The sequence below is a fragment of the Heteronotia binoei genome, chromosome 10 (genome assembly GCF_032191835.1).
Source record: "Heteronotia binoei isolate CCM8104 ecotype False Entrance Well chromosome 10, APGP_CSIRO_Hbin_v1, whole genome shotgun sequence".
Lineage (NCBI taxonomy): Eukaryota > Metazoa > Chordata > Lepidosauria > Squamata > Gekkonidae > Heteronotia > Heteronotia binoei.
This window is the reverse complement of record NC_083232.1, coordinates 3,635,769-3,653,623: the sequence shown is the minus strand read 5'-3', so window position 1 is coordinate 3,653,623 and position 17,855 is coordinate 3,635,769. Positions and strand designations below refer to the sequence as shown.

The 17,855-nt window shown below is 51.9% G+C and overlaps 2 protein-coding genes across 2 annotated transcripts in view; one reads left to right on the top strand and one right to left on the bottom strand.

Annotated features, from left to right (window-relative positions):
- The window catches only part of SETD2 (SET domain containing 2, histone lysine methyltransferase), a 138,948-nt gene extending 133,231 nt beyond the window's left edge, over nt 1-5,717 (bottom strand). The window contains 2 exon segments of the mRNA XM_060248264.1: nt 1,325-1,480; nt 5,680-5,717. Of these exon segments, the coding sequence (XP_060104247.1) occupies nt 1,325-1,480; nt 5,680-5,717 (194 nt within the window).
- An 847-nt stretch (nt 5,718-6,564) lies between these two features.
- LOC132578320 (tubulin delta chain-like) overlaps nt 6,565-17,855 on the top strand; it is a 35,867-nt gene continuing 24,576 nt past the window's right edge. Inside the window, exon 1 of the mRNA XM_060248259.1 lies at nt 6,565-6,946. Within this exon, the coding sequence (XP_060104242.1) occupies nt 6,565-6,946 (382 nt within the window). The remainder of the gene's footprint in view (nt 6,947-17,855) is intronic.

Genomic DNA, 17,855 nt, shown 5'->3' with positions numbered 1-17,855 from the left:
ATAGGCACAACTGAATTCCAGTGGGCTTTTAAAGCAAACATTCTATCCCAGTATCCTACTTCCCATCGCTTAGGCCAAGGGTGGGGAACCTCCGTCCCGAGGGCCGTATATGGCCCCTGAGGTCACTTGTTGTGGCCCTCAGGGATTTCTGGACCGAACCGAGCCATGTGGCAGCCTCCCTGGGGCCTGGCTGACCAGTGAGGATCGTGGGGGCCAGCCGTGCTGTGCAGCAGCCTCCCCAGGGCCAGGCAGGGATCACAGGGCCCAGATGTACTGTGCGGCAGCCTCCCTGGGGCCTGGCTGGCCAGCCAGAATTGCTGCAGGGCCTGGAAAAGTTACTGTCACCGTGCAGTTTGCGCTTGATTATCCCAGAGGGTGTGGCCTAAGATGCTAATGAGGGTGTGACCTAATATGCTAATATTAGGGGATGTGGTCTAACATGCTACTGAGTTCCTGCTGGACTTTTTCTACAAAAAAGCCCTGGACCTATGCATTTGCCTCGGGCGGCGGCCCGGATGTGTGTGCGTGTGCCAGATTAGGCTCTCCCCACCTGACTTCAAATAGAAAAACAATTATTTGCATTATTTTGCTGGCCTGAATCATCCTCCCTCGGCGGAGCACTGTTTTCTGAGTTGATAATTTTTTATGGCCCATGAATGATGTTATAAATATGCATATGGCCCTTGGCAGAAAAAAGGCTCCACACCCCTGTCTTAGGCAGAGAGAGCCAGGGTTTGCTTTCAAAGAGCAGCAGTTACTGCACTGCCATACGTGACCCGAGCGCAAAATACACCCACGAGAGGTCACATTCACAGTGCAGAGTATTCTGAATTACGCATCACATCTAAAACTATGGCACGCATCTTCTAACGATCTCTAATCGTGTGTGCTTACCAGGAACCAAATAGTGTGAAGTGTTACAATAAAAAGTAACTAAACCCCAGAACAAAAAGGCATCCTTAGGTTGCCATTAAGGTTACGGAGAGGCTCAGCTTTTATAGTGATCCAGAAAACAGTTCGCTACAACGGAAACTTGTGCGACTGCTGTGGTCCAGAGAATAAATGCAAACTCAAATTCATGGAATGCTTTGTGAAGAATAAGTGCTCCCACCAGTATTTCTCATGAGTAGAGAAGCGCAACATGACTCCGACAGTAAAAATAGAAGCTGAATCCAAAACTGAAGAACTTTCACGTTCCGCTTTTTAAAAATAAAACTCTTGCACTCTAAGGGATAATCTGACATAGTTATCTCCAAAGGTCACAACAGTAAAGCGTTTTTGCAAAAACAAAGGTTTACCCTATTGCCCTCGTCCAAAATTTTACCTTTCTACCTCTTCAGACCCATCCACATTCTGGGGAAAGATACACCAGTTGTCTGCCCCTTTCCACCTCAGAGGTGACTGCATTTCGGGGATGCTGGACGTATTAGGTTTATGATGTCCACTGGGCTCCTTCGTGCTACAAAAATAAAATATTATTCAAGACAAATGGTTGCGGGTTAGATACACAGCTGAGAGAAGGGAAGCAAGACTGAAGCACCTTCTCAGAGACAGTTAAATGGGCCACCAGTAATGAGAGTGGGCATATGTGCATTATCATGGAAACAACCAGTGGCCGGAAAAGGGGCAGAAACCCCAAATGCTAGATGTTAACACAGCGGACGTGGCTCTCTATGCAGGGGGAAACGCTCTTAAAATGATAGATTCTACCCTCCAAATGTTATTCAAAGGCTAGAAGCTCAAGCAAGTTTTGTAAAATCCTCTCAGAACGCTCAAGATGGAGTGCGCTGGCAGGGGGCAGCGTCTCAAGGTCACATCGCCAGGATTAGCTGTCTCCTTCAACCAACAGCTTTATTTCCCAACAAAGGAGCTAAAGTGCGGTACACAAGGAGCTGCTCTCTTTTGACCAATGCATGCAAACAAACAATATGGGGATTTTTACATTTGCACTATTGATTTGAACCCATGGGTTGCAATTATTTCACCGTGCTTAACCCAGAGTACCTAGATGGAAACACATGTAATACTGACCGAATAACCATAGTAACTGCCCTTTCCCCCCTCCCCTTCAAGGACCCACACCGAGAAGGAATTAGGAGAGCTGTGAAGGAAAACGTGAGCCTGGTCACCTGGTGGCGATTGCAACCTGCCATAGGTGACCAGCTGAGGCAGAAATTTTACAAACCTGCTTCATCTAGCCTCATCCATTGAATTTTTAAAACTTAGAATGGGGAATATTTTCTTTATCAACTGATGATTTCTCCCCACTTTTTGAATTAAGGAATCACAGGGTGGGTTTTTAGTCTTGTGGCCCTCTGGCGGGGGGGGGAATTAGCAGAGCGTTTGCAACCTCACCTCACCCATAGGTACCCTTTCAAGAAAGGCATAAGACACAATGGCATTCCCGATAAACCAAGAAAACAACTGGGAAAACAAATCTGCACCTCTGCTCTGTATTATTTTATTCATTTAGGACATTTTTATGCCACCTCTCCAGGAACCTGCCCACGCCTTGGGGGGGAGAGAGATTCCCGTGAGGAAAGAAACTCTTGAGGAACTCGGACTTCACTCATTAGGAAGTGTAACATGTAGTTCGGCTCTGAGGAAACGGGCTCTGCAAAGGAGACACACACTCTGCAAATCCACCTTAGTCTGCCCCCCGGATTTCTGGAAACAAGGGCGGAAGTAAAATCCACACCATGTTCAATATGGTGCTGTTTTAATCATTTGTCACTGGGGCAGACAATTACAAGAGCCCTGGTACACAGTGCAGCAGAAATACCCTTCTTGATGGGGGCATCTAGAGTACGACCAGCTTGAACAGTGTCAGAAGGCACCAATCTCTTACACCACCTTCAAGACCCGGGGGGGTGTGTGTGTGTCAAACTGCAGCTCTGGAGCCACATGTGGCTCTTTCACACAAATTATATGGCTCTCTCGAAAGCCCCCACCACCCCACCGGTCAGCTTGGAGAAGGCATTTGTCTCTTTAAATCACTTCTCCAAGCCAAGCCAGCCAAAGGCTTGGAGAATGCATTGAAAGTTGCTTTCTTTTCATCTCTCCCTCCCCTTCTATTTTCTTTCTTTCCTTCCTTCCTTCCTTCCCTCCCTCCTTCCTCCCATCTTGCAGCTCTCAAACATCTGACATTTATTCTACGTCACTCTTAACAGTAAGCAAGTTCGGCCACCCCTGTTCAAGACCATGGCGTCTTTTATAGCGTGCAAGCCTCGCAAGTCAACTACCATCTCTGGGGGGTTTGCATCGCCTCCCCCGGTTGTTTCAGGCATCTTGTACCCTGCAAGGCAAGCCTCCGTAGCATCTCCCCCTCGCTATCGAGGGGCTTAAGCTCGGCGTAGAAGCCAGGGCACCCAACTGGGATCCGAGAGACCCAGGTTCGAATCCCGACTTGCGCCACACAAGCTTGCCGGGGCCAGTCACACGCTCTCAGCCCTAACCTACCTCGCAGGGTTGTTGTGAAGCCAATGAAGTGGGGCAGAAATAACTCTAAATTATAGTGTGCAAGCCCCGCAAGTCAACTACCATCTCTGGGGGATTTGCATCGCCTCCCCGGTTGTTTCAGGCATCTTGTACCCTGCAAGGCAAACCTACGTAGCATCTCCCCCTCGCTATCGAGGGGCTTAAGCTCGGCGTAGGAGCCAGGGCACCCAACTGGGATCCGAGAGACCCAGGTTCGAATCCCGACTTGCGCCACGCAAGCTTGCCGGGGCCAGTCACCCGCTCTCAGCCCTAACCTACCTCGCAGGGCTGTTGTGAAGCCGACGAAGTGGGGCAGAAATAACTCTAAATTATAGTGTGCAAGCCCCGCAAGTCAACTACCATCTCTGGGGGGGTTGCATCGCCTCCCCGGTTGTTTCAGGCATCTTGTACCCTGCAAGGCAAACCTACGTAGCATCTCCCCCTCGCTATCGAGGGGCTTAAGCTCGGCGTAGGAGCCAGGGCACCCAACTGGGATCCGAGAGACCCAGGTTCGAATCCCGACTTGCGCCGCGCAAGCTTGCCGGGGCCAGTCACCCGCTCTCAGCCCTGACCTACCTCGCGGGGTTGTTGCGAAGCCTATGATATAAATAAAAATTGTTGTTGTTGTTGTATGAAGTGGGGCAGAAATAACTCTAAATTGGGTTCCCCCTGCAACTTGCAGAACAAGTCTAAAAAGGGGGGCTTACTGGGGTACAAAATAAGCCGATGTGTGTCCCCAGTGGCAATACTGGTTAGCAATACAACTGGGCCTTTATCTCCCCCCCCCCCATATTAGCCCAGGGTCTGCAAGGGGCCTTGAGAAATGGCTGCCACGACCCCTCACTGAGGAGGCCGTCCTCAGCCTCCGAAAACGGTCCTTTGGCGGGAGGGCCTCGGCCTCCCTCCCCCCCCCCTCCACCCAACGGAAAGCAACGGCCTTCCCGTCTCGCGCGCCTCAGCTTCCTTCCTCCCCGCCCACCCTCCCCGCCTCCGGCTCCCGCGGCCCGGCCACGGCTCTCACTCGAGAGCGGGGATGCGCGGCCTAGCTCTGGCTTCCCTCCCCCGTGAGGCCCGAGGCCGGGGGGAAGCGGCTGCCGCCTCCCGAGGGCCCCCCCGTGACGAAAACCCCCGCGGGGGAAGGGGGGAGAAGCCGAGGCGGCCCGGGCAGCCCCCATGGCGGAGGCCCTCTGGGGTGGGGCGGCCTCCCAGCTTCCAGCGAGGCGACCCGCTGCCCCCTCCGCCGCTTCGGCCATGGCGGAATCTTTGGGGGGTCGCCCCCAAAAGATTGGGGAGGGGGACACCCCGCAGCAGGCCCTGCGCTTTCTACACGGAAACGGGGACACCCCGCAGCAGGCCCTGCGCTTTCTCTAGGGAAAGGGGCCCTGAGTGCAATGGGGGCGGGGCTCTCTTTGGGCAGGAGTCCCAAGGAGAAAACTGGAGAGCCCCCCCACCTCCCCTTCAGACGAGGGCTTGGTTCAAAGAGGGCCCTGGGGACGGTCCTCTCCCCCCCCCCCAAAAAAAATGCAAACTGGGGGGATTCTAAGGGGGCCACTGGAGCGGGTGGGGGCAACCAAGCTATGCACATTTGCACCCATGGCGGGCTGTGCAATGCCTGCCCCCCCCCCCCACCGCCAGACGTAGGGCTCGGTTAAAACAACGCTCCTCTCCCCCCAAAATGCAAACTTAGGGGGCCTTGGAGAGGGCGGGGGGGGCAGCCAAGCTATGCACGTTTGCACCCAGCCTTCCACGCGTGGCGGGCTGTGCAATGCCTCCACCCCCCCCAACAGACGAGGGCTCGGTTAAAACAACGCTCCTCTCCCCCCAAAATGCAAACTTAGGGGGCCTTGGAGAGGGCGGGGGGGGGCAGCCAAGCCATGCACGTTTGCACCCAGCCTTCCACGCGTGGCGGGCTGTGCAATGCCTCCACCCCCCCCCTCCCCAACAGACGAGGGCTTGGTTAAAACAACGCTCCTCTCTCCCCCAAAATGCAAATTTAGGGGGCCTTTGGAGAGAGCAGGGGGGCAGCCAAGCCATGCACGTTTGCACCCAGCCCTCCACGCGTGGCGGGCTGTGCAATGCCTGCCTCCCCACCCCAAGACTCAGGTGCAAACGCTTGCAAGGCTCCGCCGCACCCCCTCCCCCTAAAGTGCACCCTTCCCCGACCTCCCCAAGTGTAGGGTGGTGCGAGCTTGCAATACTTACTCGAGCGTCGGATGCTCCGGGTCGTAGAAATCCCCCATCTTCGGCCTCTCGCTTCCTCAGCAGGAGTAGCAACGGCGGCGAAGCTCACTTCCCCCGGTCTCCTGCCCGCAGAGAAGAAGGAACCGGGCGGGGGCTTGGCGAAGCCCAGCCGGCCAAACGCGACGGGCCGGCCGGCCAGCCAGCCACCCCCCCTCCCCCTTGACCTGGCTCCTTGCAATGGGGAGAAGAAAGGGGGTCGATGCACCGCGGCGCTTCCTCTTCGCCTTCCCCCCCCCGCCTTTTGCCAAGGGGTCCGTCTTCACATGCTCCTCGGGAGACCGTCCCCCAAAATTGCAAAATAATAATAATTGCAAAATAATAACAATTGCAAAATAATAATTGCAAAACAATAACAATTGCAAAATAATAATAATTGCAAAACAATAACAATTGCAAAACAACGCTAATTCCCCCCCCCCCCAGCAAAAAACAAAAGTTCTGCAGCAGCAGCAGAGAGAGCGGCGCCCGCAGCCCTGCTCAGGCCATGGGGCAGCTGGCAAAAAGAAAAAGAAAAGGCAAAAGGGCCAGGGGGGCTTCCTGCTCCCCCCCCCCTTGACTCCCCACCGGGGCTCCTTTCCTGGTGGGGCAGCTCCAAGCAAAAAAAAAAGGAGAGGGGGTGTAGATGGAGATATGCAAAAAAAAAAAAAAAGCCCCCAAACCTCCCCAAGCTCCACCCCAAAAAACGGGGGTGGGGGGAGGCACCCACGCTCTTTTGCAAGCGAGATAATCCACGCGCAAAAAAAAAAAAAAAGGCGACCCGGCAAAGCCAGAGCCGGAGCCGGTCTTCGGCAGCAAAGCCAGAAATGCGGGAAATCCTCAAGTTTTTCCCCCGGGCCGCGGAGGGGGATGGGGGTGGACGGCGAAGGCGGCTTCTGCTCCTCCTCTTCGGCCGGCTTTGCAAAAGGCCCCGATCCTCCTCTTCCTCCTGCGCCTCGGGGGCAACTCACCCGCCTTCCCCGGGGGCTGCTGGGGGAGAGCTGCGTCCCGATCCGCGGCGCTGGCTGCCCCCCGAGGAGGAGCCTCTGCCGCCGCCTCCTTCCTCCTCCTCCTCCTCCTCCGGAGGTTCTAAAACGGAACAAACGGAAACGGCAACTCGTCGACTTCCGACGCCCGGCAGGACGCAGCGCAAAGGGGTCCGGGCTGCAGAGAGGCGAGGGCGGCGGTGTACTTTCTTTTCTTGCCCCCTCCGCGCTTGCATTTTGCAGGCGTCGCGTCTTGCAGATCGGAGGTCGGGGGATCTCAAGCCTCCCCCCCACCCCCTTTACTGACCACCCCCCTTGGCTTTCAGATGGGGTGAGGCAGAGTCATGGAAGAAGAAGATATTGGATTTACAGTATGTCGCAGAAGTGAGTATATTTAAGTATACCTTTTCATGGGACAACGCTGAAGAAATGACACCTGGCTGCGGTGTGAAGTAGAGAGTCTGCAGCTGGTATAACAGTGTAAATGTGCTGCCCCCTCAAAGTTACTCAACACGCAGCCGTTAATGTCTAAACTGCTGGCAACGAAAGTGAGTACACCCCTAAGGGATAATGCCCAAATGGGGCCCAAAGTGTCAATATTTTGTGTGGCCACCATTATTATCCAGCACTGGCTTTACCCTCTTGGGCATAGAGTTCACCAGAGCTTCACAGGTTGCCACTGGCGTCCTCTTCCACTCCTCCATGACGACGTCACGTAGCTGGTGGATGTTAAAGACCTTGCGCACCTCCACCTTGTGTTTCAGGATGCCCCACTGATGCTCAATAGGGTTGAGGTCTGGAGACATGCTTGGCCAGTCCATCACCTTTACCCTCAGCCAGTTTGGTGTGGAGAGCCAGTTTGGTGTAGTGGTTAAGTGTGCGGACTCTATCTGGGAGAACCGGGTTTGATTCCCCACTCCTCCACTTGCACCTGCTGGAATGGCCTTGGGTCAGCCATAGCTCTGGCAGAGGTTGTCCTTGACAGGGCAGCTGCTGTGAGAGCCCTCTCAGCCCCACCCATCTCACAGGGGGTCTGTTGTGGGGGAGGAAGGGAAAGGAGATTGTGAGCTGCTCTGAGACTCTTTGGAATGGAGGGCAGGATATAAATCCAATATCTTCATCTACCTCACAGGGTGTCTGTTGTGGGGGAGGAAGGGAAAGGAGATTGTGAGCCCCTCTGAGACTCTTCGGAGTGGAGGGCGGGATATAAATCCAATATCTTCATCTACCTCACAGGGGGTCTGTTGTGGGCGGGAGGAAGGTAAAGGAGATTGTGAGCCGTTCTGAGACTCTTTGGAGTGGAGGGTGGGATATAAATCCAATATCTTCATCTACCTCACAGGGTGTCTGTTGTGGGGGAGGAAGGTAAAGGAGATTGTGAGCTGCTCTGAGACTCTTCGGAGTGGAGGGCGGGATATAAATCCAATATCTTCATCCACCTCACAGGGTGTCTGTTGTGGGGGAGGAAGGGAAAGGAGATTGTGAGCCGCTCTGAGACTCTTCGGAGTGGAGGGCGGGATATAAATCCAATATCTTCATCTACCTCACAGGGTGTCTGTTGTGGGGGAGGAAGGGAAAGGAGATTGTGAGCCGCTCTGAGACTCTTCGGAGTGGAGGGCGGGATATAAATCCAATATCTTCATCCACCTCACAGGGTGTCTGTTGTGGGGGTGGGAAGGGAAAGGAGATTGTGAGCCGCTCTGAGACTCTTCGGAGTGGAGGGCGGGATATAAATCCAATAGCTTCTTTTTTAGCAAGGCAGTGGTCGTTTTGGAGGTGTGTTTGGGGTCATTATCGTGTGGCCCAGTCTCTGAAGGGAGGGGATCATGCTTTGCTTCAGTATGTCACAGGACATGTTGGCATTCGTGGTTCCCTCATGTCGTCCCAGAAGGAAGCCTCTTCTAAAGATGATGCACAAGAGAGCCCGCAAACGGTTTGCTGCAGGCAAGCAGACTAAGGACATGGATTTCTGGAACCACGTCCCGTGGTCCGATGAGACCAAGATAAACTTATTTGGTTCAGATGGTGTCAAGCGTGTGTGGCGGCAACCAGGTGAGGAGTACAAAAACAAGTGTGTCTTGCCTACAGTCAAGCATGGTGGTGGGAATGTCGTGGTCTGGGGCTGCATGAGTGCTGCCGGCACTGGGGAGCTACAGTTCATTGAGGGAACCATGAATGCCAACATGTACTGTGACATACTGAAGCAGAGCATGATCCTCTCCCTTCAGAGACTGGGCCGCGGGGCATTATTCCAACATCATTACGATCCCAAACACACCTTCAAAATGACCACTGCCTTGCTAAAGAAGCTGAGGGTAAAGGTGATGGACTGGCCAAGCATGTCTCCAGACCTCAACCCTATTGAGCATCTGTGGGGCATCCTGAAACGCAAGGTGGAGGTGCGCAAGGTCTCTAACATCCACCAGCTACGTGACGTCGTCATGGAGGAATGGAAGAGGACTCCAGTGGCAACCTGTGAAGCTCTGGTGAACTCTGTGCCCAAGAGGGTTAAAGCAGTGCTGGAAAATAATGGTGGCCACACAAGATATTGACACTTTCGGCCCCATTTGGACATTATCCTTTAGGGGTGTACTCACTTTTGTTGCCAGCAGTTTAGACATTAATGGCTGCGCGTTGCGTAATTTTGAGGGGACAGCACATTTACACTGTTATACCAGCTGTAGACTCACTACTTCACACTGCAGCCAGGTGTCATTTTTTCAGTGTTGTCACATGAAAAGATATACTTAAATATTGACAAAATGTGAGAGGGTGTACTCACTTCTGTGACATACTGTATATCCCGCCCTATACTCTGAATCGCAGAGTCTCAGAGCGGTCACAATCTCCTTTCCACCCCACCCCCACAACAGACACCCTGTGAGGTTGGTGCGGCTGAGAGGGCTCTCACAGGAGCTGCCCTTTCAAGGACAACCTCGGCCAGAGCTATGGTTGACCCAAGGCCATGCCAGCAGGTGCAAGTGGAAGAGTGGGGAATCAAACCCGGTTCTCCCAGATAAGAGTCTGTACACTTCACCACTACACCAAACTGGCTCTCTATTAGAGCTCTGGGTGACGCAAGGCCATTCTAGCAGGTGCAAGTGGAGGAGTGGGGAATCAAACCCGGTTCTCCCAGATAAGATTCCACGCACTTTCCTACACCAAACTTGCCATGGAGGAGGAGAGGTCCATGGTTAACCATGGTTGCTTGGAGGGAGCCTCCAAGGCCAGAGGCAGACAGGCCTCTGAAACCTTTGACCTCGGTCTCTGTGCCTTGGGGATGGACCGCTAGATGCACCCTCCCTGGTCTGACCCAGCAGGGCTCTTCTGATACTGGGGGATAGGCCTTGGCCTCTGTGCCCTGTTGTTGGTCCTCCAGAGGAACTGGCTGGCCCGTGTGAGACAGGATGCTCGACTAGATGGACCCTCACTGGTCTGACCCAGCAGAGCTCTTCTGATATTCTTATGAAGGCCTCGGCCTCTCTGCCCTGTTGTTGGCCCTCCAGAGGAACTGGTTGGCCACTGTGTGAGACAGGAGGCTGGACTGGATGGACCCTCACTGGTCTGATCCAGCAGGGTTCTTCTGATGTTCTCAAGTTAAGGCCTTGGCCTCCATGCCCTGTTGTTGGACCTCAGGAGGAACTGATTGGCCACGATGTGAGACATGATGCTGGACTAGATGGACCCTCACTGGTCTGATCCAGCAGGGTTCTTCTGATGTTCTTCTCAGGGGAAGGCCTCTCTCTCTCTGTCGTGTTGTTGATCCTCCAGAGGAACTGATTGGCCCCTGTGTGAGACAGGAGGCTAGACTGGATGGACCTTCACTGGTCTGATCCAGCAGGGCTCTTCTGATGTTCTCTAGTTAAGGCCTTGGCCTCCATGCCCTGTTTTTGGACCTCAGGAGGAACTGGCTGGCCACTGTGTGAGACAGGAGGCTGGGCTAGATACCCTCACTGGTCTGATCCAGCAGGGCTCTTCTGATGTTCTTCTCCATAAAGACAAAAATTTGTTTGTGCGTGTGTTATTACAACTTAGTTTTCTGGCACTCAGAAGTAGATTGCTTGGGCCCCCGTTTATTTCTTCCTCTAGAAGAACAGCAAACATATTTTTTTTTCTTTACAACTAGAGTTGAATCCAGAAGCACCTTTAAGACCAGCGAGATTTTGGAGGGTGTGAGCTTTTGAGAGTCAAAGTTCCCTTTGTCGGACAACTCACGAGAGCTCATAATAATAATTTAAAAATCCTGTTGGTCTCTCAGGTTGGTCTGGACTCGAACCGAGCTGTTCTACATCAGACCAGCATGGCTACTGGCTGAAACGACATTTTAAAAAAAAATTAAATCATATTTCCTTGGGCGATATAGGTAAGAAGTTCGAATCTGTGCTTGCTCGATTCTCTTTCTAGGAATAGCCAACAGAAACCTGGTCTTCATTTTCAGCATTAGTTAGGCGATCAGCTCCTTTCCCCTGTTGTAACTCTTTCTCATCTCTTTCTGTAGTCGCATTCAGACGGCAGCTTTAAGCACAGCTGAATTCAGTGGGAGTGGACTAACTGCTGAGTAAAAGCATCTGGAGTTGTTCTTACAGCCCTCCAAAAGCCCTGCTGAAGCCAGCGTGGTCAAGTAAATCCACCTAGGAGTACAGCAATCGTGTGTTCATCATAATCTTGTGTGAGTAGATTTTGTTGTGCACATATTCTTCTTCACCCAAAGGGTGATTAACATGTGGAATTCACTGCCACAGGAGGTGCTGGTGGCCACAAGCATAGCCACCTTCAAGAGGGGTTTAGATAAAAATATGGAGCAGAGGTCCGTAAGTGGCTATTAGCCACAGTGTATGTGTGTATATAACATTTTTTGCCACTGTGTGACACAGAGGGTTGGACTTGATGGGCCGTTGGCCTGATCCAACATGGCTTCTCTTATGTTCTTATGTGACCCAGAGTGTTGGACTGGATGGGCCACTGGCCTGATCCAACATGGCTTCTCTTATGTTCTTATGTGACACAGAGTGTTGGACTTGATGGGCCGTTGGCCTGACCCAACATGGCTTCTCTTATGTTCTTATGTTCTTATATTAGCACATATGCTTATATATTAATACTGGCTTATAGTTGGGAAACTGAGGCCGAGTGCTTTGTCCGACGCCAATTGTCCGACGGTTTTCTCCGTCTCCAAGTGCCATGACTTCTGGGTGCAGACATTCACACACATAATTTAAGAAATACCCTCTCCTCCGAAAATGTTTTTAAAAGGCAGTCCTTTTGCTAACGTTTGAGAGAAAAGCTTATTTAAACAGACAGTCAAAGGGCCACGAAATGCAAGAAGCGTTAGCTGAGATGCAGTTATGTAAATTTCAGATTCATTGGTGGATGAAGAGCACTAATTGGTGATAAAGCAACTTATTTCGTTTTGCCAAACTAGTTAACACTTGGAGCGGCTGAGAAAAGCTAGCTGACTTGCTCTTGAAAGGTGTTAGCTGCCTTAGCAAAACTAGAGAAGGTGTGTTATCTCCTACGACTGCTATTGGGAATGGACTCTGTACTTTTTGTGATAACATTCTAACTGTACAAAGTATATCTCCCCCCTGGACTTCCTGCATTTCGTGGCCCTTTGACTCTGCTCTTCAACAGGCTCCCCCCGCCCCTTTCCCCATAATTTCCTATGCAGACACCTCCATAGTGAACCCGCCACGAGTCTAGCAAAATGAGCTCCCTAAAAGATTTTGTCGGAATCAAAATTTGGTCATCTTTGAGGTGCCATGAGATACCCATTTAGTGTTCCCATAGAAGAGTATCATAGCAATGTGCAAAGTGCTATCTTAGCAGTAGTATGCGCGAAAAGAATCTAGGGGTCTTAGTGGACCTTAGGCTGAACACGAGTCAACAGTGTGCTATGGTGGCAAAAAGGGCAAATGCAATTTTGGGCTGTATCAACAGAAGTCTGGTGTCCATATTACGTGAAGTGATGTTGTCGCTTTGCTCTGGTAAGACCTCACCTGGAATATTGTGTTCAGTTTTGGGCACCAGATTTTAAGAAGGATCTAGACAAGCTGGAACGGGTCCAAAGGAGGGCGACGAAGATGGTGAGGGGTCTGGAGATCAAGTCCTATGAGGAAAAGGTGAAGGAGCTGGGGATGTTTAGCCTGGAGCGGAGGCGAATGAGAGGTGATAGGATCACCATCTTCAAGTCCTTGAAGGGCTGTCCTATAGAGTATGGTGTGGAGTGGTTTTCTGTGGCCCCAGAAGGTAGGACCAGAACCAACGGGTTGAAATTGAATCAGAAGAGTTTCTGGCTCAACATTAGGAAGAACTTCCTGACACTTAGAGCGATTCCTCAATTGAACAGACTTCCTCCTTGGGAGGTGGTGAGCTCTCGTTCCTTGGAGGTTTTTAAGCAGAGGCTAGATGGCCATCTGACAGCAATGTGGATCCTGTGAATTTAGGGGGAGGTGTTTGTGAGTTTAGAGCGGTTCCTCAGTGGAACAGGCTTCCTCCTCGGGAGGTGGTGGGCTCTCCTTCCCTGGAGGTTTTTCAACAGAGGCTAGAGGACCATCTGACAGCAATGAAGATCCTGTGAATTTAGGGGGAGGTATTTGTGAGTTTCCTGCATTGTGCAGGGGGTTGGACTAGATGACCCTGGAGGTCCCTTCCTGCTCTAGGATTCTATGATTCTTCAGGAGGTGGTGGGTTCTCCTTCCCTGGAGGTTTTTCAACAGAGGCTAGATGGCCATCTGACAGCAATGAAGATCCTGTGAATTTAGGGGGAAGTGTTTGTGAGTTCCCTGTGTTGTGCAGGGGGTTGGACTAGATGACCCTGGAGGACCCTTCTAACTCTAGGATTCTAGGTTTTTCAACAGAGGCTAGATGACCCTGGAGGACCCTTCTAACTCTAGGATTCTAGGTTTTTCAACAGAGGCTAGATGGCAACCTGACAGCAATGAGGATCCTGTGAATTTAGGGGGAGGTGTTTGTGAGTTTCCTGCATTGTGCAGAGAGTTGGACTAGATGACCCTGGAGGTCCCTTCCAACTCTAGGATTCTTTGATTCAGTAGTGACCTGGGACTTCCTCGATATCCTCTTTCCAAGTACTGGCCATACCCAGCACTGCTTAGCTTCACAAGAACTATCAAGATTGGGTCACATGGGTCGGGATCACATGATTGCCCCTCTGGAATGACTGCACTGATGTTCTGTGTTTTCCAGAGCCAGTTTGGTGCAGTGGTTAAGTGCGCAGACTCTTATCCAGGGGTGGCCAAACTGTGGCTCGGGAGCTCCCTGTGGCTCTTTCATGTGTATTGTGTGGCTCTCGAAGCCGCCACCACCCCACTGGCCAGCTTGGGGAAGGCGTTTGTCTCTTTCAATCCCTTCTCCAAGCCAAGCTAGCTGGTGGCTTGGAGAAATGCATTTAAAATTAAAGCCGCTTTCTTTCCCTCCTCCTTCTGACATCTGTTTGCCTTCCTTCCCTTAGACATCTGATGTTCATGTCTTGCAGCTCTCAAACATCTGACGTTTATTCTACGTAGCTGCTACGTTAATCTGCTTTGGCCACCTCTGCGCTAATCCGAGAGAACTGGGTTTGATTCCCCACTCCTTCACATGCAACTGCTGAAGTGACTTTGGGTCGGTCCCCGTTCTCACAGAGCTCTCTCAGCCCTACCTGTCTCACAGGTGTCAATGGTGGGGAGGCAAAGGGAAAGGAGGCTGTAAGCCTCTCTGAGACTCCAAGTGAAGGGCAGGATATAAACCCAACCTCCTCCTCCAGTTTGTTGTAGTGGTTAAGTGCGTGGAGAGCCAGTTGGGTGTAGTGGTTAAGTGGGTGGACTCTTATCTGGGAGAACCGGGTTTGATTCCCCTTTCCTCCACTTGCATCTGCTGGAATGGCCTTGGGTCAGCCATAGCTCTAATAGAGAGCCAGTTTGGTGTAGTGGTTAAGTGCATTGACTCTTATCTGGGAGAACCAGGTTTGATTCCCCACTCCTCCACTTGCAGCAGCTGGAATGGCCTTGGGTCATCCATAGCTCTAATAGAGAGCCAGTTTGGTGTAGTGGTTAAGTGTGTGGACTCTTATCTGGGAGGACAGGGTTTGATACCCCACTCCTCCACTTGCACTTGCTGGAATGGCCTTGGGTCAGCCATAGCTCTAATAGAGAGCCAGTTGGGTGTAGGGGTTAAGTGCATGGGCTCTTATCTGAGAGAATCAGGTTTGATTCCCCACTTTTCACTTGCACCTGCTGGAATGGCCTGGGGTCAGCCATAGCTCTAATAGAGAGCCAGTTGGGTGTAGTGGTTAAGTGAATGGACTCTTATCTGGGAGAACTGGGTTTGATTCCCCACTCCTCGACTTGCACCTGCTGGAATGGCCTTGGGTCAGCCATAGCTCTAATAGAGAGCCAGTTGGGTGTAGTGGTTAAGTGAATGGACTCTTATCTGGGAGAACCAGGTTTGTTTCCCCACTCTTCCACTTGCACCTGCTGGAATGGCCTTTGGTCAGCCATAGCTCTGGCAGAGGTTGTTCTTGAAAGGGCAGCTGCTGTGAGAGTTCTCTCAGCCCCATCCACCTCACAGAGTGTCTGTTGTGTGTGTGTGGGGGGGAAGGTAAAGGAGATTGTGTGCCTCTCTGAGACTCTTCGGTGTGGAGGGCGGGATATAAATCCAATATCTTCATCTACCTCACAGGGTGGCCGTTGTGGCAGAGTCCTGGGATGGCCTTGGGTCAGCCATAACTCTAATAGAGAGCCAGTTTGGTGTAGTGGCTAAGTGTGCGGACTCTTATCTGGGAGAACCTGGTTTGATTCCCCACTCCTCCACTTGCAGCTGCTGGAATGGCCTTGGGTCAGCCATAGCTCTAATAGAGAACCAGTTGGGTGTAGTGGTTAAGTGTGCGGACTCTTATCTGGGAGAACCAGGTTTGATTCCCCACTCCTCCCCTTGCGCCTGCTGGGATGGCCTTGGGTCAGCCTCTTCGGTGTGGAGGGCGGGATATAAATCCACTATCTTCATCTACCTCACAGGGTGTCTGTTGTGGGGGAGAAAGGTAAAGGAGATTGTGAGCCGCTCTGAGACTCTTCGGAGTGGAGGGTGGGATATAAATCCAATGTCTTCTTTTACTCCCCCCATAAGTATCAAATGAAAGTTGCTGCAAGCAATTGTCACGTTCTCCTTTGGAACAGCTTTGTATAACTTTCTTCATACCATTTATTTACTTTATTTAAACCTTGCTTTCACCCTAATAAGAGCCCCGTGGCACAGAGTGTTAAAGCTGCAGTACTGCAGGCCTAAGCTCTGCTCACAACTTGAGTTCGATCCCGGCAGAAGCTGGTTCAGGTAGCCGGCTTGAGGTTGACTCAGCCTTCCATCCTTCCAAGGTCGGTCAAATGAGTCCCCAGCTTGCTGGGGGGAAAGTGTAAAAAGACTGGGGAAGGCAATGGCAAACCACCACGTAAAAAGTCTGCCATGAAAATGTTGTGAAAGCAACATCACCCAAGAGTTTGAAACGACTGGTGCTTGCACAGGGGACCTTTCCTTTTCTTTCCTTTCGCTAATGGGGAACCCAAATAGCTTACGTTGTTCTTCTCTGTTTTAGTCCCACAACAGCCTTGCGGGGCAGGCCAACCCAAGAGTGTATGACCAGCCCAAGGGCACTCTGCAAGCTTCCATATCATTTTTTTTTTTTTATTTTATTCGATTTATATCCCACCCTACCCCACCGAGGTGGGCTCAGGGCGGCTCACAACACAAAAAGCTAACAAAATCAATTTAAAATACATTAATAATACATTAATAATTACAATTATACAGTAAAATACATAAAATACATATAAAATACATAAAAACACGTAAACTCATTTCAGTATGTACTATGCTACCTTCCTTAAATCAATCTTCAATATTCCAGTATTGAATAATCTGATGTTCAAGTTTTAAATATTCAGGCATTCCGATAACACTTAATTATATGCCAACAGGAAGAGGGCTGTTTTGCAGGCCCTGCGGAACTGTTCAAGGTTCCTCAGGGCCCTCACCTCCTCCGGGAGCTGATTCCACCAACAGGGAGCTGCAATCGAGAAGGCCTGTCTCTGGTCACTTTCAGACGGGCCTCCTTTGGCCCAGGGATTGTAAGAAGGTTTTGAGACCCCGATCTTAGCACTCGCTGGGGAACATGTGGGGAGAGACGGTCCCTAAGGTAGGCAGGTCCCAGGCCATAAAGGGCTTTAAAGGTCATAACCAGCACCTTGTACCGAACTCGGTATGTTATCTGCAGCCAGTGCAGTCCCCGACGTCCCGGCTGAATGTGCTCCCGTCTAGGGAGCCCTAACAACAGCCGGGCAGCAGCATTCTGCACTAGCTGCAACTTCCGGGTTCAGCACAGGGGCAGCCCCATGTAGAGGGCATTGCAGTAGTCCAACCTCGAGGTGACCGTTGCATGGATCACTGTTGCCAGGTCGTCGTCCTCCAGGTAAGGAGCCCACTGCCTTGCCCGCCTAAGATGAAAAAATGCGGACTTGGCAGTGGCCGCTATCTGGGCCTCCATAGTTAGAGTAGGCTCCAATAGCACCCCCAGGCTCCTAACCCTGTGCGCCGCTGACAGAGGCACACCATCGAGGGCCGGTAAGAGAATTTCTCTCCCCGGACCATGGCGACCCAGACAAAGGACCTCTGTCTTCGACGGATTTAGCTTAAGCCCGCTCAGCCTGAGCCATCTAGATACGGCCTGCAATGCCAGGTCCAGGTTTTCTGGGACACAGGCAGGCCAGCCGTCCATAAGTAGATAGAGCTGGGTGTCATCAGCATACTGGTGGCAACCCAGCCCATACCTCCGGGCAATCTGGGCAAGAGGGCGCATGTAGATGTTAAACAACATCGGGGAGAGAACTGCTCCCTGAGGGACCCCGCAATCCAGCGGGTACCTCCGGGACAGTTCACCCCCAATCGCCACTCTTTGTCCCCGACCCTTGAGGAAAGAGGTAAGCCATTGTAAAGCCAACCCCTGAATCCCCACGTCGGCAAGACGGCAAGTCAGCACCTGATGGTCAACCATATCGAACGCTGCCGATCGGTCTAACAACATCAGTACCGCCGAGCCGACTCGGTGCAGATGCCGCTGGAGATCATCCACTAGGGCAACCAGCACTGTCTCCGTCCTATGACCCGGGTGAAAGCCCGACTGATGGGAGT